This window comes from Diabrotica virgifera, chromosome 5 (genome assembly GCF_917563875.1).
Source record: "Diabrotica virgifera virgifera chromosome 5, PGI_DIABVI_V3a".
Taxonomy (NCBI): domain Eukaryota; kingdom Metazoa; phylum Arthropoda; class Insecta; order Coleoptera; family Chrysomelidae; genus Diabrotica; species Diabrotica virgifera.
The window spans coordinates 116,989,316-117,015,295 of NC_065447.1; the positions used below are offsets into that span (position 1 = coordinate 116,989,316).

At 33.6% G+C, this 25,980-nt stretch overlaps 1 protein-coding gene across 1 annotated transcript in view; it reads right to left on the bottom strand.

Moving 5' to 3' along the window:
* The window catches only part of LOC126885117 (delta-like protein 4), a 141,136-nt gene that overhangs the window by 10,618 nt on the left and 104,538 nt on the right, over nucleotides 1–25,980 (bottom strand). Inside the window, exon 5 of the mRNA XM_050651548.1 lies at nucleotides 14,298–14,428. Coding sequence (XP_050507505.1) covers nucleotides 14,298–14,428 — 131 coding nt within the window. The remainder of the gene's footprint in view (nucleotides 1–14,297; nucleotides 14,429–25,980) is intronic.

The following is a 25,980-nucleotide window of genomic DNA, read 5'->3' on the forward strand; positions in this document are numbered from 1 at the left end:
TTCAAAAAGAAATACGGTAGGTAAAAAAGTTTTTCTATGGATGCTATAAAATGTGAAACTTCTCTTACTACTTACATACATTCAAAATGAACAATTTCTCAGGCAGTGAGAAAAGTCGGCCATTGCAGTGAGAAATATTTTTTCTCACGGGTTCGCCGCCGGTTTACATACATATGATCGCCATTTCCATCGTAACATGCACAATACAAACACAATTATTTCTGTCGAACAAAATGTGTTCAAACTTGTCAAAACTTATCAAAAAATTACCTTTTAAGACTGTTCAACTGTGAATTATAATTTTAAATAAATAAATGTATAAATATGTGTATTTTATTTTAATTTAGGCATATAATATACCTACAAGCACCTAAATTATTTAATTTTGAAGTTTGAACTCTTGACAAAAACGCATCCATAGAAAACGTACAGTGTACAACACGAGAGAAAATGACATATTTCTCTCTTGCTTGATTTGCGGCACTCGTCTCTTGCCTTGGCTTATGCCAACAAACTTCTGCGCTCGTGAGAAATATGTCTTTTTTCTCTCTTGTTGTACGATATACTATTTTTTTTTGGTGCATGCTCAAATCGGTGTAATCAATTTAAAATAACAGAAAAATGGTCGAATTCAGGGTTATAATAATAATACGAATACATTATTTAGTGATTAAAAAGCCCTTTAAAACGAGTACTGTTAAATGTCGGCTACATTCAAGCTAAGTGAGATATGGTGACCCCTCATCCACCAGAATTTAAATTCATCGTTTTCCTTTTACAATACCTTCTACCATAGTATTATTTCTATATTCAAAAAGTTGGGCGGGTTTAAAATGAATGGTTTTTGAAAAGAATAAAATTAAATTATAGAGCACATTTTAAAATTTCCTTAAAAATCTTCCTTTTTCTCCATGTAATTCGAAACTGATATAAGAGATACGTAAAAAATACCTTACAAAAATGTAGGTTTTCTTTTAGATAACAATTTTATTTTTCTCTCATTACTGTATCTCATTATCATTTTCGAGCTACCTGCAGAAAAAGAAAGTTTTTTAAAAAAATTTAAAAATGCTCTCTATAATTTGATGTTGTTCTGAAGCTATTTCCTTGTGGCATTTTTATAATTAAGTATTCTCTATGGGAAATAAGCCACAATTTTACTAAAAAATGAATTTATTAACGTTTCGAAGCCCAAATCGGGTTTCGTTGTCAAAATACAAAATACTATTAAAAAAAAAACAAAAATGTTGTTGCTAAGTAAAAAAATTCTTCTAATAATTTATTTAATCTGACTCATTTATATTGGCAATTCAGACGTATATTATACATTTTAAAATAGAAGACTTTAAAATGATATCGCCAATATTTATGAGTTGCGTTCCTGGGACGACTTTACTAAAAGATAGTTCATTCGATTATATGAAATCAATCCCAACTCAAGAATATCCGTCGCAAAAAAATCATAGCGATGTGATCTGTCTTTAAAAAGACAACCAAATGCAACGATGACAGTAAAATTCTCGCGTTATTGTGATTTATTTATTTTATATTTATTTTATTTTATTTATTTATTTATTTATTTATCGTGATTTACTATGGAATCTCTAACGCGAGAATTTTACAGTCATCGTTGCATTTGGTTGTCTTTTTAAAGACAGATCACATGCTATGATTTTTTTGCGACGGATATTGTTGAGTTGGGATTGTTTTCATATAATCGAATGAACTATCTTTTAGTAAAGTCGTCCCAGGAACGCAACTCATAAATAAAGTCTTCTACTTTAAAATGTCTGAATTGCCAATATACGTCTGAATTGCCAATATAAATGAGTCAGATTAAATAAATTATTAGAAGAATTTTTTTACTTAGCAACAACATTTTTGTTTTTTTTTTAATAGTATTTTGTATTTTGACAACGAAACCCGATTTGGGCTTCGAAACGTTAATAAATTCATTTTTTAGTAAAATTGTGGCCTATTTCCCATAGAAAATACTTAACTATAATTTGATCTTATTTTTTTTTTCAAAAACCATACATTTTAATCCCGTCCAACTTGTTGAACATAGAAAAAACACTATAGTAAAAGGCATGTTCAAATCGGTGTATTCAACTTAAAATAACAGAAAAACACTCGATTTCAGGGTTATAATAATACGAATACATTATGTAGTGCTTAAAAAGACCTTTAAAATGAGTACTGTTAAATGTCGATTACGAGTACATTCAAGCTAAGCGAAATATGGTGACCCCTCATCCATCAGAATTTAAATGCAGCGTTTTCCTTCTACAGTACCATTATTTATTATAGTGTTATTTTTATGTACAAAAAGTTGGACGGGTTTTAAATGAATGGATATTGACATGAATAAAATCAAATTATAGAGCGCATTTTTCAATTTTCTTAAAAATCTTCCAAAACAAAATTGTTATCTTAATATAATCCCTACACTTTTGGGCTGTATCTTTTTTGTATCTCTTATAATTTTCGAGTTACATGGAGAAACGGAAGATTTTAAAGAAAATTTAAAAATGAGCTCTATAACTTTACCTCATTTGTTTAAAAATCCATTCATTTTATTCCCGTCTAGCTTTTTGAACATAAAAGGGACACTATTAAAAGGCATTGTAGAAAGAAAACGATGAATTTAAATTCTGGTGAATGAGGAGTTAAATATACTTCTCATTTTTTTTAAAATACATTAGTCATAATTTTTTTTTGCACTATATCTATATCTTGAATATAGTCGGTATTTAACAGTACTCGTTATACGCCAGTCAATGGGAGCAAGAGTTCGTTATTACCTCCGAATTCTACCCTACGGCATGGATTTTAATGAAATTTTGAGCCTAGGCTCTACTTATCTCCTAATTCAAAGTCTACTCTATGCCGATGTGTGCTTTTGTCTTGGGGGTGGTTCCCAGTTCCCACTCCTTCTTAGGCGTGGAAAATTTTTTGATTAAATTTACAACGGAATTCCCTGGAGAACCTAATTCTAAGAAAAACCTGTTCTATAATTTTTTTTTGAAAACTCAATACTTTTTGAGATATGTGTGGCTGAAAATTGGCCATTTTCATTGAAACATAATAATACTTTCTCGAACGGTTTTTTGCGAGTACCTTAAAAACTATGCATCTAACTGAAAAAACTATATTAAACAGTTTTGTAGGTTATAAAAAACAAAGAGACACTTGCCTTCATGAATCTTCCAGTTATAATACAAAAAGAGATATGGTAGGTGAAAATAGTTTGTTTTTTGATACAATCTCAAATTGGTGTCTTCAACTTGAAATAACAGAGACGGTCGATTTTAGGAGTATAATGCTACTACATAATTCCTTTTGTAGTTCTTGAAAAGGCCTTTAAAGTGAGCTATATTCAAGGTCCATTACATTAAAACTAATCGAGATATGCTGCAACAAAATTGATAACAAATGTATTTTAAGAAAAAATGAGAAGTAATTTTAACTTCCATCCACCAAAATGTAAATGGATCGTTTTCCTTTCACAATACCTTTTATTAAAGTGTTATTTCTATGTTAAAAAGTTGAACGGGCTTAAAATGAATGGTTTTTGAAAAAAAGATCAAATTTTAGAGCGCATTTTTAAATTTTCTTAATGATTTTCCTTTTTCTCCATGGAACTTGAAAATGATAAGAGATACACTAATGAAATATAAAAAGGAAAATTTTATCTGAAAAAGCCCTACATTTCTGTGTGGTATCTTTTTTTCGTATCTCTTATCTTTTTCAAGGTAGATGGAGGAAAAGGAAGACTTTTAAGAAAATTTAAAAATGCGCTCCATAATTTGATCTTATTTTTTTCAAAAACCATTCATTTTAATCCAGTACAACTTTTTGAACATAGAAATAACACTATCATAAGAAGTATTGTAGAAGGAAAACGATGTATGTATTTAAATTCTGATGGTTGAAGGCTTAAATATACTTCTTATTCCTTCTTCAAATACATTAGTCATCAACTGTTTTGCAGAATATCTCGCTTAATTTGAATGTAATCGACATTTAGTATTTCTCATTTTAAAGGTCTTTTCAATCACTATAAAAGTTATTAGTATCATTATACACGGGTCTAGGACGTTTCATCGCCGCCGTTTCGATGCCGCCAGTTCGATGCCGATGCCGGCCGATTCATCGCCAGTCAATTAATCGCTATCTGATATATTTCCGAATTTTCGACAGTTACAATTATTAGTTATTTTTAGTATTAATTAGGAGTTCTAGGAATTGATTGAGATATGACGGCGATGAAATGGACTGGCGATGAACCGGCGGCATCGAAACGTCCCATTCCGTTATACACCTAAATTCGACAGTTTCTCTGTTATTTCAAGTTGAATACACCGATTTGAGCATGCAGCAAAAAAACAAACTTTTCTTACCTACCATAACCCTCTTTGTATTTTAACTAGAAGATTTATGAACGAACAAATCTCTTTATTTTTTTATAACCTACAGAAATATTTTGTATAGTTTTTTTGTTAGATGCATAGTTTTTAAGGTATACGCAAAAATCCGCCCGAAAATGTGTTATTTTTCAATGAAAATGGCCAATTTTCAACCACGAATAACTCAAAAAGTATTGAGTTTTCAAAAAATAATAATAGAACAGTTTTTGCTTAAAATTAGGTTTTCTAGACCCTTCCGTGGCAATTTTAACCAAAACATTTTTCACCCCCGAGAAGGGGTGGGAACCACCCCCAAGAAAAAAGCGCACATCGGCATTGTAGACTTTGTTTCTTGAGCTATTCCCTACTTACTGTGAAAATGTCAAGTAAATCGATGTAGTAGGATGGAATTCGGAGCCAAATACCCTCATTGACTGCCCTATTAAAAGGTATTCGTATCATTACCTATATGTACCCCTAAAATCGTCAACTTTTTTGTTATTTTAAGTTGAATACACTGATTTGAGCATGCAATAAAAAAATCTTATTTACCTTCCATATTTCTTTTTGTATTATAACTAAAAGATTTTGAAGACATTTTGATTTTTCATAAACTACAAAAATGTTTTATGTAGTTTTTTTCATTAGATTCATAATTTTTAAGGTTTTTGACCAATAAATTTTCCACCTTCGAGAAAGGGTGGGACCTACCCCCAAGATAAAAAAAGCACATAGGCATAGGGTAGACTTTATTTCTTGAGCTATTCCCTACTTACAGTGAAAATATCAAGTAAATTGATGCAGCAGGGTATAATTTGGAGCTAAATATCTTCACTGACTACACTAATTTATGTATTTTTCAACAGTATCCATGCGATATGATAAGTTGGACATCTTTGGACTGGAAAAGGCAGGCACATAATAGAAGTAAATGAAGATACATTGTTTATCAGTTACAAGATATATGACCTATACTGCCTACGACATATACTGTCATAAATACGTACAAGAGATAGAACGCTATTCTAGGAGATGTAAATATTTGCAAACTTCGGTGGTACAATGGGTAGAAAACGATATTTAATAATTTTTTTCGTTCTAGCCATCGAAGTGGATGGCGCCAGTTTACACTTACTATTTGACTAGGAAACATTTAGGAGACTTTTGTTAGCCTTTGACTTTTGGTTTTATTCAGATATGGGTTCTATTCTGATGGGTTCCAATGAGGTAAAAATGGATAGTGTGATTCTATTTCCAATTTAAAACACAACGGCTCACAAATCGTGCCCTTACCACATACACTGTCATAAGTACATACATATTTACATTATATATTATACACTAGTCTAAGAGCTGGGAGCAGATTTTGTGCGTGATAAGTAATATGGAAAAACTATACGTGGATATGTTGAATTAGTTGTGTACATGACCTTCACCAACGGCCGGAAACCAGAGTGGGGGCCGAGGGTAGTTATAAAGGGTCAAAGTCGCGGTTTTTATTATTTTTTTATGACGCTCATGATCGAGATAGTGCACCAAAATTTGGGAATAAGTAGGTCATGACGTACCTAAGTAAAATCTCTAGGGGCGCAACGCTGCGTGGCCGAAAAAGGGGTGGGGGTAGGGGTGAATATAAAAAATGTAAGGGGCTTTTTGCGACGTTCGTGATTGAGATAGTGCACCAAAATTTGGGTATAAATAGACCATGACATAAGTAAGTAAAATCCCCAGAGCCGGAAACCATAATTGGGGAGGAAGGTAGTCATAAGGGGTCAAAATCCCGTTTTTTATTATTTTTTTTTTGGGACGCTTATGATGGAGATAGTGAACCAAAATTTGGGAACAAGTAGGTCATGACGTAACTAAGTAAAACCTCCAAGAGTGGAACGCTGCGTGGCCGACAAGAGGGTGGGGCAGGGGTGAATATAAAAAAATGTAAGGGGTTTTTTGCGACGTTCGTGATTGAGATAGTGCACCAAAATTTGGGAATAAGTAGACCATGACATAACTAAGTAATATCCCCAGAGGTGGAAACCAGAGTGGCGGACGAGGGTAGTTATATGGGGTAAAATTCGCGGTTTTTATTATTTTTTTTGTGGTGCTCATGATGGAGATAGTGCGCCAAAATTTGGGAGTAATAAGGTCATAACGTAACTAAGTAAAATCTCCAGGGGCGGAACGCTGCTTGGGGTACAAAGGGGTGGTAGGCAGAAGTGAGTATAAAAATATATGGGGGTTTTTTGCCGTTCGTGATCGAAATTTTTTTTTTTTTTTAACATCCAACGTTTATTGCAATCTGTCTGATCACAAACAATAAGCAATACATAATATTATTGAAAAATAACACAGATGGAAGCCGCCCAGTGGCGAGCACCCAGTAAGACATATAACATTATAATTTTAAAATAAGACATAACAATTACTTGGAACGTAATACATAGATAAAATTTAGTATAGTGGACAGTTCAGACAATAAAAATATGATTATTAAAAGTCTAAGGAACATGAATAAAAATACGAAAGAAGTTTAAAAATCACTAACACTAAAACATGATTATTTCACTGCACTATGACACTGCACTCTGTTGTTGCTCTGATGTCCAGATGTACTAGAGGTCCAAAGGGTCAGGTCTTTTTAATCGTCTTTCATGAGAAATGTTGAGCAGGTCTGTGGCGAGTGGATTTGGATGGCAGGATAGTCTTGTCTTGTATCTAGAATTTACAGCAGATATTGCTTCGCTAACTTTTGGTAGCTGTAGGTCGTGGTGCAATCTCTGGTTCGTAACATACCAAGGGGCATTGCAGATCTGGCGCAACACTTTTGATTGGAACCGTTGAAGTTTTTGAATGTTGGTATTACTAGCTGTTCCCCATATTTGTGCTGCATATAGCCACACCGGTTTTAAAATGCATTTATAAATCATAATTTTGTTCTCCAGGCTAAGATTTGATTTCCTACTCATGTACCAATACATTTTCCTGTAGATTAGGCCGAGTTGAAGACGTTTCTTCCAGATGTGGGTGCCCCAATTAAGTTTACTATCTAAATGAATTCCCAGGTATTTTACGGCGGTATTGACTGGTAGTGGAGTGTTATTTATTGAAACCGGAGGCGCGACACCTTTTTTTAAAGTAAATGTTATTTGTGTGGATTTTAAACTGTTGACTTGTACTCGCCACAATTTAAGCCAGCTCTCTAGTTCAGTCAGATGATTTTGCAATACCTCGGATGCTTCTGTTGCTATAGGATTTGAAGCCATTATAACTGTATCATCCGCATATGTAGCAATTGTTGTATTAATGGTGGTTGGAAGATCCGATGTGTATATTAAGTAAAGTGTTGGTCCTAATATGCTTCCTTGTGGAACTCCAGAACATATTGGAAACAGGTTAGTAATTTCCCCTCCTCTTTTGACTTGAAAAAATCTATCTGTCAGATAGGATCTTAATAGTGAACTTATGGGATAAGGAAATATGGATTTAATCTTGGAGATAAGACCTACATGCCAAACTTTATCGAATGCCTGTGAGACATCTAGGAATGCAGCTGTACAGTAATTTTTGTGTTCGAGCGAATTTCTGATAGTTTTTACTACCCTATGAATTTGCTCGATGGTACCATGTTGTTTCCTAAAGCCAAACTGATAATTAGGTAAAACATTGTTGCTGTCTAATGTAGGCTCTAGTCTTCTCAGGAAAAGTCGCTCGAACACTTTAGCTATAATAGGCAACAAGCTTATTGGACGATATGAAGATACTTCCGCGTGATCCTTATTAGGTTTTGGGATTAGAACAATTTGAGCTACTTTCCATTGGAGTGGAAAGTAACCTGTTTTTAATATTGAATTAAATATATAAGTAATTAAGCTTACACCTTCGTTGGGTAGATTTTTTAGTACCAAACTAGATATTATATCATACCCAGGTGACTTCTTATTCTCCAGATTATCAATTACTTTTTCTACTTCAGATTTCTTGAAAATTTTAATAGGCGGAGCCATTTGATATGGTGCGTTTATGACTTCATGAATATCTTCTTCTTCTTCAGCTGAGACTTCCCTCTGATGCGGTTGAAATACCTCGCATAAATGATTTGCGAAAGTATAAGCTTTATCTTTGTCAGTTTTAGCCCATGTGCCATTTAGTTTCCTGATTGGCATATTCATTTGTTCGTTGTCTTTAAGTTTTTTTGTTAGTTTCCACAGAGAATAATTTGTATCATCTGAAGGTGAGAGGTTCTTTAAATAATTGTTGATTCCATTGTCTTTATGTTGGATCAAGTTTCTTTTGAGTAATCTGCAAGCTCTATTAAAATTTGTTTTATCTTCTGGGTGTCTAGTGAGCTGCCACCTCTTTCTTAGTTTTCTTTTTTCCAGTATAAGTGTATTTATGTGAGCAGGATACGACTCGGAGTTGTGTGTGTAGGTAATTTCTGGAGTGGACGACCAAGCAGCTTGCTGAATAACTGTAGTTAAGTGAGTGACTGCATTTTCTATGTCCCTGTCACTTTTAAGAGGCAAGTTTAGGTTAATGGATGATTTTATTTCTTCTCTATACCTATCCCAGTTTGTTCTTTTATTACACAGTGTTAGAAGTTTAGGACAATTGTGAATTTGGCTTAGTAGGTCTATGAAGCAAGGGGAATGATCCGATGATAGGTCAAAAGAAGGAGAAATTTGGATATGGGTGTGTGTTATTCCTTTTAATATAGCGAAATCAATAAGATCAGGAATTTTTTGTCTATCAGTGGGCCAATAAGTAGGCTGTCCAGTATAGAGAGTAGTTAAATGATTCTCATTAATACTTTTTAATAATTCTCGACCTCGTGAGGTTATGATTCTGGAGCTCCATTTGTGATGTTTGGCATTGTAATCTCCAGCAGCAATGAAACGGTGTCCGAGTATCTCAAAGTATTCATTAAAATGATCAGCTTTAATTATTTTATTCGGTGGACAGTAAAAAGCAGATAAAATAATCGAGCCTTGTGAATCTTCTACCGACACTGATGTAGCTTGAATGTTGACTCTGCTAATTTTGTTTATTTCATGATGCTTAATATTATTTCTTATAATAATTGCCGTACCTCCATGGGCCTTTCCTAATGGATGTTGAGTTACGTAGGTTGAATATTTGGGAATATTAAAATAACTCTTAATAGTCATGTGTGCTTCGGAAATAAACATAACATCTAGATTATGAGAATAAATAAAAGCTTTTACTTCATGAAAATGATTAGTTAAGCCATTGGCATTCCAACAGCACATCTTAAGTTTAGTGTTGAAGATTAAGCTTAGATATCAGAGACATTATTAGATCAAACATCTTATCCATTCTTTCCATTAGTTTATGTACCACAAGTTCTAAATTGCTTTGTATATGTTGGGGAGTTGCTGTTTCTATTTCATGAGTAGTCTCATTTGTGTTAGTTGTATTTTTATTATCTTTTCCTGCAGCAATGTTCGCATAACTGATATTTGGTTGAGTGATTGACGAATGTGCAACACGAGGTGGTTGACTTGCGGTTTTTTCTCGAAGCGATGGAAATTTTTTCTTTTGCAGTTCTTTGTATACAGAACATCCCTTGTAGCTTGCAGGATGATTTTCTCGACAATTTACACATTGGACATCTTTTATATTCTTTTCTTTTGGACATTTAGACGATAGGTGATCTCCTACGCATTTTACGCAGCGCGGACTCCTGTGGCAATAATTGTGTGTGTGGCCAAAATGTTGACATATTTGACATTGAGGTAGTTCCCTCTTCGGATGCGGTGCCTCAACTGTGACAATAGTGTTGAGTAATTTCGTGATCTCATATATATCTTTATTATTGCTGTGAATAGCCAGTTCTATATTAAATAGCGGCAGATCTTTCTTTGTGCCTCTTTGCTTAATATTAGAGATGTTCAGTGCAGTATGCCCGAGATCCAGCAATGCCTTTTTAATGTCGTCTGGATCTGTTGAAGGGTGGATATGACGTATAACAACTCGGAATCCTCGGTTTTGTTTTAGTTGGTATGTATGGTACTGAGTATTTTTTTCTGATAGAGATTTTACGATTATTGAGTAGGTTTTTGATGAATCAGCTTGAACTTTAATTTGATTGTTAGCAAGACATTTTAAAGTATATTTACCTGGAGTTATCTTCTGTAGTAATTCCTGTAGTGGTTTGATGCGTTCAACATTTTGTATAAATATGGGTGGTGGCTGATCCTCTCTTCGGTCTTCCAACGTTACAACTTCTTCACGAAATGTATCATCTTCAAGTAACTCGTATCTGTTAGATGTATGAACAGTTTTACTCAGCCAATAATCATTGAGTGTAGCTTGTTTGGTTTTTTTCAAATCAGGACTGTCGTCATTGCGTTGACGTTTATTATGGTGGACTGCTACCCATTCACCATCACTTTTTGCTACATCTGCATCTGGGAGATGTTCTTGCGGTTTATCTATTTGAAAATTTGATAAATGTGATTGTAGATCGTTGTTGTATGTTTTGACAATTTTCTGCTGTTCATCTAGTGGATTGGAACTGTCTTTTTGAGTGCTTACAGGTGGAGGAGTTCGTGCTAAGCTGTTTCTTCTAATTGCTGGATTTATGTCCTCACTGAATGGATAACTAGTAGATTGTTCCTGGTTATCGTGTTGGTAACTCATAGTTTTCCCCTAGTTATAGCTAGGAATTTTTAAAACATTCCGACATATTTTGATAATATACTGGCCTATTTTCTCTATATTTAGGTATATTTATGTTGATAAACTTAGTAATTAAATATGTAGTAGAAATTACTTACTGGATAATTATTTTAGCATTAAACACTAACAATTTTTTGGCTATTGTTTTTCGGTTTCTTGATAACGATGGATTTATACTAATTACAATATGATAAGATAATAATTAGACAAATTGCTTCTTAATTACATGTGTTCAGCTCGAAGGTTCTGAACAGACTGAATAAGTAGGTCATGAGGTAACTAAGTATAATCTTCAGGGGTGGAACGCGGCGTGGCCGATAAACATGTGAGGGTAGGTGTGAATATAAAAAATGTAAGGGGTTTTTTGCGAGGTTCTAGATCGAGATAGTGCACCAAAATTTGGGAATAAGTAGATCATGACATTACCAAGTAAAATATCCAGGGCGGAACGCTGCGTGGGAGACAAATGTTGTGCCAGGTCACAAAAAATTAATACACACTGCGAATTTGACCCCTTAAAACTACCCTCATCCCCAACTCTGGTTTCCGGCTCTTGGGATTTTACTTAGCTAAGTTATGGTCTACTTATTCCCAAATTTTGGTGCACTATCTCAATCTAGAACCTCGCAAAAAACCCCTTACATTTTTTATATTCACACCTACCCTCACATGTTTATCGGCCACGCCGCGTTCCACCCCTGAAGATTATACTTAGTTACCTCATGACCTACTTATTCCCAAATTTTGGTGCACTATTTCGATCATGATCGTCACAAAAAAACATAAAAGAAGGCGGTTTTGACCCCTTATAACTACCCTTGTCCCCCACCTCGGGTTTCCGACTCTGAGGATTTTACTTAGTTATGTCATGGTCTACTTATTTCCAAATTTTGGTGCACTCTCTCGATCGCGAACGTCGCAAAAAAACCCTTATATTTTTTGTATTTACCCCTGCCCCACCCCTTTGTCGGCCACGCAGCTTATCATCTCTGGAGATTCTACTTAGTTACGTCATGACCTACTTATTCCCAAATTTTGGTGCACTATCTCGATCATGACGGTCACAAAAAAAATAATAAAAACGGCGAATTTGACCCCTTATAACTACCCTCGTCCCCAACCTCGGGTTTCCGGCTCTGAGGATTTTACTTAGTTATGTTTACTTACTCCCAAATTTTGGTGCACTCTCTCAATCACGAACGTCGCAAAAAACCCCTTATATTATTTGTATTCACCCCTGCCCCACCCCTTTGTCGGCCACGCAGCGTACCATCTCTGGAGATTTTACTTAGTTACGTCATGGCCTACTTATTCCCAAATTTTGGTGCACTATCTCGATCATGAGCATCACAAAAAAATAATAAAAACGGCGATTTTGACCCCTTATAACTACCCTCGTCCTTCACTCTGGTTTCCGGCTCTGGGGATTTTACCTAGTAATGTCATGGTCTACTTATTCCCAAATTTTGGTCCACTATCTCAATCACGAATGTCGCAAAAAACCCTTTATATTTTTATATTCACCCCTACCCCCACCCCTTTGTCGGCCACGCAGCGTTCCGCCCCTAAAGATTTTACTTAGTTACGTCATGACCTACTTATTCCCAAATTTTGGTGCACTATCTCGATCATGAGCGTCACAAAAAAAAAAATAATAAACCGCGACTTTGACCCGTTATAACTACCCTCGGCCCCCACTCTGGTTTCCGGCCGTTGGTGAAAGTCATATACACAACTAATTCAACATATCCCCGTATAGTTTTTCCATATTACTTATCACGCACAAAATCCGCTTCTATCTCTCCGACTATACGGTACATTCCATGTCAAATCACTCAGGCAAAAAATTTTGAATCTCCGATTTTTCTGAACCTTGGTGTATAGCTCCTGCGGGACATAAAAATAAGATATTTAAGGTCAAAAAATCTTCTTCGTTTTTTTTATCAATTTGTTATTTTATGCTATTTTACAGTGATTTGGTGTTTATTTAAACAAATTTGCATTTTCTATCGTAAACTATCAATGGAAACAATATTATTTTAATAGAAGGGGCTCAAAACTGTCATTATATTGCATTATAATAAGTTATTTTAATTTAAAACAAGTTTTTGATCAAATTTTATAGTGTAGATAACGTTAAAAGACCGTTTTTTACATCTTCCCCCATTCCCAAAATACATCATACTCGATTTGGCTGAAAATTTGCCCACAGATAATCAAGACATCAGACTTTAAGTGGTTAGAAGGATTTGAATTATATGAAAATACCAAAAAAGTTACATGCATTAATATCAGACTTCAAAGTATATTAGTACAGACGGGATAGCATTTTTGACCTTGCATGCCGAGCTGCCCAAAATTTTATTTTATTAATCTTTAGGGGGTCAATAGTAGCCTAAATTTAAAATCGCGAATGAATTCCTGCGTTACGTTAGCCGCCATCTTGATTTTTAAAGGGGAACCTGTTTTGCTCCATATCTCCGCCATTTTAAGTTTTCGACACAAATGGTGGACACTGAAATTGTTCCAAATAAATCGTATTTACAATTATTACAACTTCCTTTTAACAATTTTTGGTCGTGAGGTCGATATTTTCCGAGTTAATTGTACTTACATTAGACACCTATATTTTTGAATATGAGATTGCATGTAACTTTTTTGGTATTGTAATATAATTCAAATCCTTCAAACCACTTAAAGTCCTATGTTTTGGCTATCTGTGGGCAAATTTTCAGCCAAACCGATTATGATGTATTTTGGGAATGGGGGAAAATGTAAAAAACGGTATTTTAACATTTTCTACACCATAAAATTTGATTAAAAACTTGTTTTCAATCAAAATAACTTGTTATAATGTCATATAATGACATTCGTGAGGCCCTTCTATTAAAATATTATGTTTTCCATCGATCCTTTACGATAAAAAATGTAAATTTGTTTAAATAAACTCCAAATCACTGTAAAATCGCATGAAATAATATTTTGAGAAAAGAAGAAGATGTTTTGACCTTAAATATCTTATTTTTACGTCCCGAAGAAGCTATATACCAATTTTCAGACAAATCGGAGATCCAAATTTTTTTTTGATTCAAAATTGAGTGATTTGAGATGGAATCACCCATACATACATTTTATCAAAATATATAAGTATCAAAATTATGTCAAATGTATAAATTAATTATGGTTACTCACCTTCATCACATAACATTCCACCCCATCCCTTTTTGCAATTACACTCCCAAGGTCTGCGACAAGTTCCATGAACACATCCTGGGTAAGGGTAGCATTTCTCACAGTTCTCTCCCCACCAGCCTACTCGACACCTATATTAAAAATTAAAATCATTTAGTGCAAATCTGCTAGAAGGAATATGTGGACTTAAAATTTTAGAAATTAAATGAAAACTACAAATTATTATAATATAAAGTAAAAATATTTCTACATTAAAAACTATTTTTTTAAAACTACTAGTGATGGACAGATATTGACCAATAAATAAACCGGATTTGGAAAATCAAAGAACCCTTGATTAGAATGAACAGTGCCCTTTATAATACGAAATGTTAATAATTATTAAGGTAAAATTGGGCTTTATCTTTGGCGATTCTTCAATTTTTCCCTTCTAGTTATTTGTAAGTAGTATATAAGTTATTTGTAATTAAAAATTATGTTCTACTATATTCTTCTAATTAAAAAAAAAATTCAAAATTTTTTTCACATTACGGATGCCCTTGGATATCCTACGGATATCTTGTATAAATATAGTGCTAATTTTTTTTTACCATGTACACAATTTTAAAGTAAAGAAAAAATAACCTTGTATTTTTATTCCACAATGTATACAGTGTGTTTCATTAATAATTGTCCATATAGTAACTGGAGAAAGCTTAGCAGAAAATACGAAGATTTAACCTAAAACACTTAGATAAAATGTGGTTTCTTAATGAGTTACAGTTATCTAAAAATTTAAAAATTATTTTTGCTCAGCATTTTAAAACCGTTCGGCCTATCCTTTTCATACTTGGCAGAAAGTGCGACTGTTGTACACCCTACTAAATTATGATAAACAAACGTTTCTAGCTACTACCAGAGGCGTACCACAGGGGATAGTGAATGGTTGACCCTTCTTAAATTCTACGCCACTGGAGAAATTACTATTTTATTACCATTTTTAGATTCTCCAATACCTTCTACGTAAATAATATACCCTTCATTGGTAACGATAAAGTCATTAGTTTTCGAGATATTTGAAGTTAAATATTAAACGGCACAGTTATTTTGATTAATATTTATGATAATGATTCATATGATTGTCTTAGTTGTTTATCAGCTTCAGGGCTGTCCTTTCTTGCTCTTTTGCGCGCTTAAACAGTGTCCCATCCTTGGTCCTGATTTTCTTGGCTATCGTGTTGATTACTGATGTGTATTTGTGACGGTTGATAAGAATAAGAAGAAGAAGAAGCATGATTAGAAAGAAAAGAGTTACCTGGTTGTTCTTGTTGATTGTTAGTAGAATCAGTCTCTTGGTGCACTATAATGCTTGAGTAATTTTCATTGCTTTGTTGCTCACTAGACGAGGCTGTGGTTGAATCTCTCGATGGTTGTTCCATGGTATTTGTTTGCAAGTTAGCGGTGTATTCTTCTGAAGTTGATCTTCTCGTCGGAGATCTGCTCACTTTATTTGAATTTAGAAACGGATTGTCTTTGTCTATGATTTCTACATTTTCGCTCATCCTGTATCACAATTAAATGTTTTATACATCACGAACAATTATTTTATGGGACGCCTATGACTTTATTTGCCGGTATTTTTGCGTATAGAAAATAGAAATAGTACTTGTTTTATTTTATTTGCGTTTTTAAAACACTGGGAATTAATATTACTAATTAACGATAAAGTTTGGAACAAAAACTTGTTACTAGATATTTTTGTATTAAAAATAAATTTATGCGACCGTCTCTAGCAAAGGTTGGATCGAGACTGATCAACTAAGACAAACAATAATGAGCGATTACTGGCTCAAAGCACCCACACCAACGTCTAATAGATTTGCTAGCTTAGATGAAATACCTGATGAGACCAACCTAACCGAAACTGATGAAGTTAAAAATAGTATTCAGCCGCCACCCATATTTGTTTCAGATGTAGGTGATATAAAACCTCTCAGAGAATTGTTAGAAACAATATCCCCACTGGGATACACCATCAAATGCCTTTATAACAACCAAGTAAAGATCCAGCCCACAACCTCTGAACATTACCGAAACATAGCCAAAGCACTAAATGAGAAAAAAACCAACTATTACACCTACCAAACAAAGGAAGAAAGAACATTCCGAGTTGTACTTCGTAATATGCATCAAACAGCAGATAAAGATGCTTTAAAAGATGAGTTAGCACAAATGGGACACGAAGTAACCAACATAGCTAATATATATAAGAATGGATCCAAAACGGCGCTTCCGCTTTTTTATATAGAACTAAAAGCTAAGCCAAATAATAAAGACATTTATGAAGTAAGAGCACTTCAGAATATGATTGTGTCCTTCGAACCACCACATCCCAAGCGTCAGGTACCCCAATGTACCAAATGTCAACGTTATGGCCACACACAAAAATTCTGTTATATGCCTCCAAGATGCGTAAAGTGCGCAAGTAATCATCATACTCTAGACTGACCACGCAAGGAACGCAGCAATAACGTACAATGTGTACTCTGTATGGGAAACCATCCGGCCAACTATAAGGGCTGCAGCGTATACAAACAAATACAAAAAGAAAAGTTCCCCCAACTCAGACAGAAACAAGAGTCCCATAGAACAGACATCAATACAATTAACAGCCAAACAGTAACCCCTGGTGTTTCTTACGCTCAAAAAACGTCAGGAAATAGTCAAACAGCTGAAATCACAAACCAACAAAGTAATGTTGGCTCAAACCATTTAACGACAATTGCCAACCTGGAAAACATGATGGCAAAATTAATGGAGAGAATGGATACTATGCTTAATCTCCTTACCACTATGATCTCCAAAATGCACTAATGCAAAACGCACTTAAAATAGCCGTCTGGAACTCAAATGGGCTAACGAATCATATCCAAGAAATAAAAATTTTTCTCGACGAGAAGAAAATTGATGTTATGCTCATATCAGAAGCCCATCTAACAGACAAAAATTATATAAAAATTCCAAAATACACTGTTCACTACACAAAACATCCAAATGACAAAGCACACGGTGGCACAGCTATCATTATCAAATCTAATATAAAACACCATGAGTTAAATAAGTTCAGTGAAAAGTAGCTGCAGTCAACTAGCATTGTCATTGATGACTGGTTAGGCAACCTTACCTTATCTGCTGTCTACTGTCCTCCTGGCCAATCCATCAACGAAAATAACTTTAATACCTATTTTAGTTCACTTGGACACAAATTCATAGCAGGAGGAGACTTTAACTGTAAACCTCATCACTGGGGCTCTAGAATAATCACAACAAGGGGTAGACAACTGCTGAAGTCGATAATAGGAAACAATCTACAACACATATCTACAGGAGAACCAACTAATTGGCCTACAGATCCCAATAAAACACCAGATCTCTTAGACTTTTGTGTGATTAAAGGTATCTCTCTTAACTAGTTAGCAATACAATCATGCTGGGACCTCTCGTCAGATCATTCTCCCATTCTAATTGACCTAGACTCCAAAGTCATACTCAGAAATAAGCCTCCAGTCCTAACCAATAACCAAACAAATTGGAACATATTCCGAAGTGCATTAACAGAACAAATATCAACGAATTTTCCACTTAAAACAGAAATACAAATTGAAAATGCAGTACAACAACTTACTACCTCCATACAAAAGGCGGGATGGAGTGCAACACCTGAACAAACATTATGGAAGGAAACCATAAATTGTTCTCTGAGTGCAAAAAACATGATTGAAGAAAAAAGAAAACTTAGGAGAAAATGGCAAAACACACATGCACCTATTGACAAAGAAAATCTAAACAGAATTACCAGAAGACTTAAAAATCTATTAAAAGAAGAAAAAAACAGGGGGATTCAAACTTACTTAGAAAATTTGACTCCATTCAAAGACACTAACTATTCGCTATGGAAGGCGACGAGAAAAGTAAAAGGACCAAAAGACGCCATACCTCCTTTAAAAAATGCCAAAGGTAAATGGGCAAGAACAGACACAGAGAAATCCGAGACATTCGCAGAACATCTTTCGACAGTATTTAGTCCCTTTACTAGAGTAGTACCATTAGAACAAGAAGAACCATTTCATTCTTTTCTTGAGGCTCCATATCAAATGGAACTGCCAATTTCCAAGTTTAATATTAAAGAAGTAAAACAGATAATAAATAATGAGATACAACCTAATAAGGCACCAGGATTCGACCTCATAACGGGTAAGGTCCTTCAGGAACTAACCGATGATTGTTACAGAATAATCACTATGATCTTTAATGCTATGTTAAGTCTGCACTACTTCCCGTTGCAATGGAAAGTGGCACAGATTATACTAATTCAAAAACCTGGAAAAGATCCAAAAGATGTCAACTCATACCGACCGATAAGTCTGCTCCCAGTCATCTCTAAGGTGTTTGAAAAACTTCTGTTAAGAAAAATAAAACCAATATTAGAAGAGAAGAGTCTCATACCTGACCATCAATTCGGATTTCGTAATCAACATAGTACAATAGAACGAGTTCACAGACTGTACACAACAATAAGAACTAGTCTCGAAAACAAGCAATACTGCAGTGCAGCCTTTTTAGACGCCTCTCAAGCTTTTGACAAGGTGTGGCACACAGGACTTCTGTACAAATTAAAGAAAAACCTACCTTACACTTACTTCAAACTGCTTCAATCATACCTTACAGAAAGGAGATATCTGGTAAAATATAGTGAAGCGTATACAAAACTCTACCCCATCCTATCTGGTGTACCTCAGGGTAGTGTGCTCGGACCGATCCTATACCTAATATATACGGCTGACTTGCCAACAAGCAACGACCTAACACTTGCAACATTCGCAGATGATACTGCTTTCCTGGCCTCTCATGGTAATCCAATAATAGCATCAGAGAGACTGCAACTACATCTGAACAAAACAAATGAATGGCTTAAACTCTGGAGAATTAGAGTAAACCCCTCAAAATCCACACACATTACATTCACTCTAAGAAGAGGTACATATCCAGAACTTAATCTCGATGGACATCCTTTACCTCAAAAGGATGACGTAAAATATCTAGGTATTCACCTTGACAAACGACTAACTTGGACCAAACATATATGGACGAAAAGACTTCAACTGGGAATTGTATACAGAAAACTTTACTGGATGTTGGGAAAAAACTCTCACCTATCGATCGATAACAAGCTGCTTATATACAAAATAATAATAAAACCCATTTGGACATATGGTTTGCAGCTCTGGGGATCAGCTAGCAAATCTAATATTATGAAAATACAAAGATTTCAATCCAAAACTCTAAGAACAATCGCTAATGCCCCTTGGTACATCCATAATGACGCAATACATAGAGATCTTCAGGTACTATTAGTCTCCGAAGAGTGCAAAAAATCTTCTGAACAATATCAAAATAGATTGCGGGTACATCCAAACACCCTGGCACACAATCTTCTCAACAACCAACAAGCGAAGAGATTGAAGCGATATGATCCCTTGGACCTACCTAACCGATCCTGATAGAGCCTACAGCAGAGGAAGCTACGCCTTCAACAGCGTCCAGCCATTGTGTTCTGTGCCAGTTTTAGTTTTAGTTTTCGTGCTCGCGTATCAGTGTATGTGCGCATCTTACCGGTAAACAAGGTAATGTGTGTGTGTCGTGATGTTTTGGTCACTGGACCTTACATCTCTCTGCCATTGTAAAGACAAACAATTTTACTTATTGTTTTCATTGTAAAACAGATTGTAAAAAAACTTGGATGTTAATAAAAAAAAAAAAAAATCATATGATTAAAATTTAAAAATTATTTGTACCCAGTACTTTAAAACTATTTGGCGTATCTTTATTATACTTGGCAGAAAGTGTAAGCACTGTACACCCTACTAAGATAAATTAACATTTCTAGCTACTACTAGGGGCGTACGACGGTTGACCCTTCCCAAATTCTACGCCACTGATGAAATTGCTATTTTAGTGTAAATTTTTGATTTTCCAATACTTTTATGTAAATAATATACTCTTTATTCGTAAAGATAAAATGATTAGTTTTCGAGATATTTGAAATTAAAAATGAAGCGACACAATACATTAATCAAAATAACCGTGTCGTTTAATTTTTAACTTCAAAAATCTCGAAAACTAATGACTTTATCGTTGCGAACGAAGAGTTTAAAAAAGTATTGGAGAATCCAAAAATTAAACTAAAATGGCAATTCCGCCAGTGGTGTAGAATTTGGAAAGAGTCAACCATTCACTATCACCCGTCGTACGCCTCTGATAATAGCCAGAAACGTTTGTTTAACATAATTTAGTAATTTTGTGTGGTACCTATACTTCTTGCCAAGTATGAAAAGGATACGTCGAATAGTTTTAAAATGCTGAGCAAAAATATTTTTTAAATTTTTAGATAAAACACCCTGTAACTCAGTAAGGAACCACATTTTATTTAAGTGTTTTAGGTTAAATCTTCGTATTTTGTGCTAAGGTTTTTCCAGTTACTATATCGACAATTATTAATGAAACACCCTGTATAGCTAAATGTACAAGGAAAAAAGGTGAGAAATGAGAAATTTAAAAAATTATCTTAAAAGAAAGTAGCTAGTATATAATTTTAAAAACCATAACTTGCTTAAAAATAGTCGTACAAACTTATACAATAGACCATTAAAATTGACTTCTCTTCCTAATAAGTGTGCCTAGAATATACCTGGAAATGCGTAGAAAAAAGTTACAGAACAATGTTTGCGAACTATTGAAGAAAATGGCCCAAAAATGTTGTGAGCGGCGAACTTTGAAAAATCATATTTCGGAAACTACTCACCAGGGTCAGAAAGTTTTTCGTTTATTATAAATTAATAAATGAAAATGGTTTATGTCCTTGTGGGATCGGTACTCACCGGAGAGACCGCAAACGTTCGGATACAATTAGCGTCTCTTTGCATAGACAATGACGTCGACTTTGCAAAGTAACAAGACACTTACTCAACACACTACACATGACACTAGGTACCTAACTGCAAGAATTCACCGTACCTACAATGGCCATTAGTTGTCGAAGCATTAGCTAAATAAAAAAATATTCCAGTGAAAAAAATTAAAAATTTCAAAATTTTTCTCGAATTACGGATACCCTTGGATATCTTGTTTAAAAATAGTCCTAGAATTTTTTACAATACACCATTTTAAAGTAAAAAATAAGATTTTTTTGGACAATGTATACACCTAAATGTACAAGAAAAAAAGTTATAAGAAATTTAAAAAATAATCGTAAAAATTATCAAAAATCATTAAGGCCCGATTGTTCAATTGGAGATTATCTTCAGATTAAAAATAGTCTTCAATTAAACGTAATATTGCGTTGTTCAATGCAAGTTTAACACTTGCATCTGTTAACCATCTGTTAACCAGAGATTATCTTAATCGCCCAAAAACGAAGGATTAACGGTGTTAACTAAAGATTTGTAACCTTATTTTCTGGTTTTATGTAAATAAAATATTGTCAAGAAAATTCAAGATTAAAACAAGCATAGTTATTGCACTATAATATATTGTGTTGTTATTGCTACTTTTAAATCGTAGATAAGATTTAAAATAATCTATTATAATTTCGTGTTTACATAATATAATAATTATGGCTATTGCTAATAATGGTGTCTTTGATTTTGAACATGGAGGTATCACAGAAGACGAAGAGTTCTGTCTATCAACAGAAGACTGTTGTTAATATAATTTTTTCCTCTACGAAAAAATCCTGTTTTTCGAGTTAAAGAAAACCACTTTCGTAAGTGGTCAGATAATGAGTATTTGAATAGATTCCGTTTCCCAAAGGCAACAGTTTTTATGATTCTTGATCGTATAAGAGACAGGATAGCTCATCCTAGAAATAAGTAAGCTTTTTATAATAGTTAATTAATATATAATGTTACCGGCCAAACCCGATTTCAGGACAAACTAGTTTGACCTAGTTGACTATTTTTTCCCAGATTTTCATTTTCTCGGAATTTGTAACTGCATTACTTTCTTATTCTTGGGATTATATAATGTTTATATTTTTTAACAAAATATATTAATATTTCTTCTTCATCAGCCGTAAGGCTCGCAGATCTCTTTCTATTATTATTTTATTCCATTTTTTGCGTCACTGCGTCAAAAGTCATGAACACCATCGCTTATACCACAGAACAAATTTTTCGGTAAAATTTTCATGATAAAATTTGTTCCAAGCCGTTAGTTAATAACTGGCAACATTGTCACTGCTTTAGTATTTAGGTTTAATAAATCCGAAAGTTAACCTGCATTGATTAACTTAATTAGAAATAATCTTCGAATTAAATTTAATCATGGTTTCCTTAATCGATAAGTTAACCATTGATTGAACAACTGGCCCTTAGAGTATAAAACTTGCTTAAAAATAGTCAAAAAACCTTATAGTGTAGATAATTTTAAAGGTAATTGATTTTTATTCTTAATAAATGTACCACTGCATATACCTATAAATGAGTAGAAAAAAGTTACAGAACAATGTTTGCGAAACAATGAGGAAATGGCCCAAAAATGCTGTGAGCGGCAAATTTTGAAAAATCATATTTCGGAAACTATAAATCCTAGTGACTTGTACCAAACGTCATTTTCAAGAGGAAGGATGGTAGTTTTTTCTCTGTGAAGCAATGCCTATATCTATATCCCCGTGGAAAATGTTTGGGGAAAAAAACATAATTGCTTTCTTTCGTGTTTTTATTGGGGGTGGTTTTCTGAATATATTTTTGTAAAAAAAAATATTTTTGACTGTAGAAAATGGTATTTCGATAGTAAATTTAATCTTGAACAATTTTTCGGTAGACGTGTTTGTATCAAAAGTGCATAGAACTTACACTAATGCACCCTGTGCCTAGGTACTAATTCACCCCTTTCTCAAAAATGCACCCCTTTAAATGGTAGCACTCCGCGGTTTTTTATATATAGAGGTTCATTGACTATATTAAATAATAAAACCCCGTTTAGCGTTGTAATTTCTTTCTAAAATACATAATCAATAACCTACAGTATAAAGCGAAAAAAATTCGTTGCCAAATATCCAGTAGTTTATGAGATAAAAATCAATTTGTTTATTGAATACTACTATTTTTCAATTGCAAAAACGCGGTTGTTGCCGATAGAGTATACAATTTTTTAAGATTTCGTTTTTTTTGCTTTTATGTATATTTTCGACAAATGCATTGAGAAAATCAAAATTTCAGTTAAACTCCCCTCCAAAATGGCATTTGAAAATTGTTGAAATTTGTTTAAAACTGGTTCTTTTAATAACATCACTGGGATTAAACATTTTGAAACGCTGCGCTGTTTCGATATTCATGTTTTTGGTTAATTTTTGACATATTTACAAAATGAATAATTTTTCTAGGACCATTGTTTGCCGAGATAATTGTTCCAAATCTAAAAATTCATAATTTGTTTATTTATCAATATTAGTATTTAAAAGTGCGTGAGTACATCTATCAAGCCTAATAATTAACAATGCCATTTATACATGTAGTAAAAATTATAGAATATTTTGAAAAATAATGACTTTTGTAGCTACCTAAAATGAAAACTTTTTGTCTGAAAATTGGTGGAGGAGAGGTTTGCAATATCTCCGTTAATGGTGGCCGAATTTCAATGTTTTTTTTAAATTGGGGGAGCGCTATAAAAATAGCAATATCTGCATAACCCCTTTTGCAATAAATATTAATCAATTTGTTAATCAAATAATATGAAATTTGGCACAAACGATAACCACAAAAAGAGTATTAAAACAAATTTTGATATTAAAAAATTAACAAAATAGTACTGATTAGGATTAAAAATTTGTTAAGGAAACACACAAAATTTTTTTCGATAATATAGTTGAAATTGATTTAAGTCAAGATTTATATTATAATGACGATAATGAAGAATATAGTATGCCCACCGATGAAAATATTGGTGACAGTGAATTAAATTTGTTAGTCAAACTTATTGTATAAATTAATAATAAAGAATAAAAATTTATACACATATATACACAATGTTTACTGTATCCAGCTGTTATAAAAGCTTATAAAATTACATGTAAAATAATTAATGTACCAAGAAAAAATTTTTATATTTCTTTAACAAAATTTTAATGTTAATTTAGTACTATGTAATTTGTTAAATTTTTAATATTAAAATGTGTTTTAAAACTGTTTTGTGGTTACATTTTGTGCCAATTTTTATTGTATCACAATATCAGAGAAAAAAATTTTGAAAGAAATTTGTTTTGTCAAAAACAAGTACAGTGGAACCTCGATAAGTCGGATTAATCGGGACCGCGGCCGATCGGGTTATCGAAAATCTGAGTTAGCCGTAGAATATAGTCAAAATTAATAAAATAGGGTACCTTTAGAGATAAACTCCATTAAAGTTGCAAAAACATGAAATACATTATGCACAGTACATGTGAATTACGTACAGTTATACATATACAGTATTGTTCATTCCTTGGTAAAAATTTCAGTCAGTTTCGGTTGTTAATATTACGTTTTTATTGTTGAAATGTTTGTCTGATGAAAATCGGTCCGGGTTAGCCGGACTTTCGGGTTAACGGAGGCCGACTTAACGGGGTTCCACTGTAATCGGACTTCGTAAGTCCTAGCTTTTCAGACGAAGTAATAGAAAGTAGAACTGGAAGTCGATATTTGAACTCTTCGTGTAACTTTGCGTCGAGTGATATTAGATTTTACTAATTTTGAGTCATTTTTACTAAACTTTGGGTCATCAGTGAGTGCGTTCGCGGGTACCTGTCGGCGACTAGTCGTTGACAATTCCTAATCTCAGTTAATATAAAAAATACCGTTAATAGATAAATATGCAAGGTATATTTACTTATGATCGGCAACAACGCATTGTGCGAAATAAAAGTGTTTAACAGTTTCACCAGATTTTCTCCCGATTTTTTGAGGTAATAGTGAGAAATAAATACCCAACTACATAATGCGAAAAAGTGTATAAGGACATAAACTATCTACAGTGCAAAGAATAGTGGCAAAAATCGTCCTATAAGTAAGTTATAGAACATTTTATGTTAATCAAAACAAACGACATTTTATAAATTCCAGTTCTTTTGACAACAGATAAGAGAACAAAGTCTTGATCAAATTAAAAGCGACGTTGCCGGTTTTCCAAAAAGTTTTAAAAGTCCAAGAAGGAAATCAATCAATTAATAATAAACTAAATAAACAAGATTTCGAAGAAAAAAGAATTTTTGATATATTTCAAGTCATACTCAATTATTGCTTGAGAAGTTCTAGAGCTTCTGACGGGACGACCGGGGAACTAGAGCTTACCGCTTGCTTTAATATAGAGTAAAAATACATAAAAAATGGTGGATCGTGATAATGATTACACCTCAGAAGACAGTAAAAAGAGAAGTCTAGAGATAGATGCAGAAGATATTTTTAACAAGAGCAAGAAACTATCCAGAACACCAACCCAACAACAGAAAGATGAAAACAAAATTGATCAGCTTTTAAAAATGATGCAAAATTTAACAGATCAAACACAAAGTTTAACATTGGAGGTAAAAGGAATAAAAGAAGAACAACGAGAATATAGAAATGACCTCAGCGAATTAAAAAAAGAAATAAATGAATTCAAACAAAGTAAC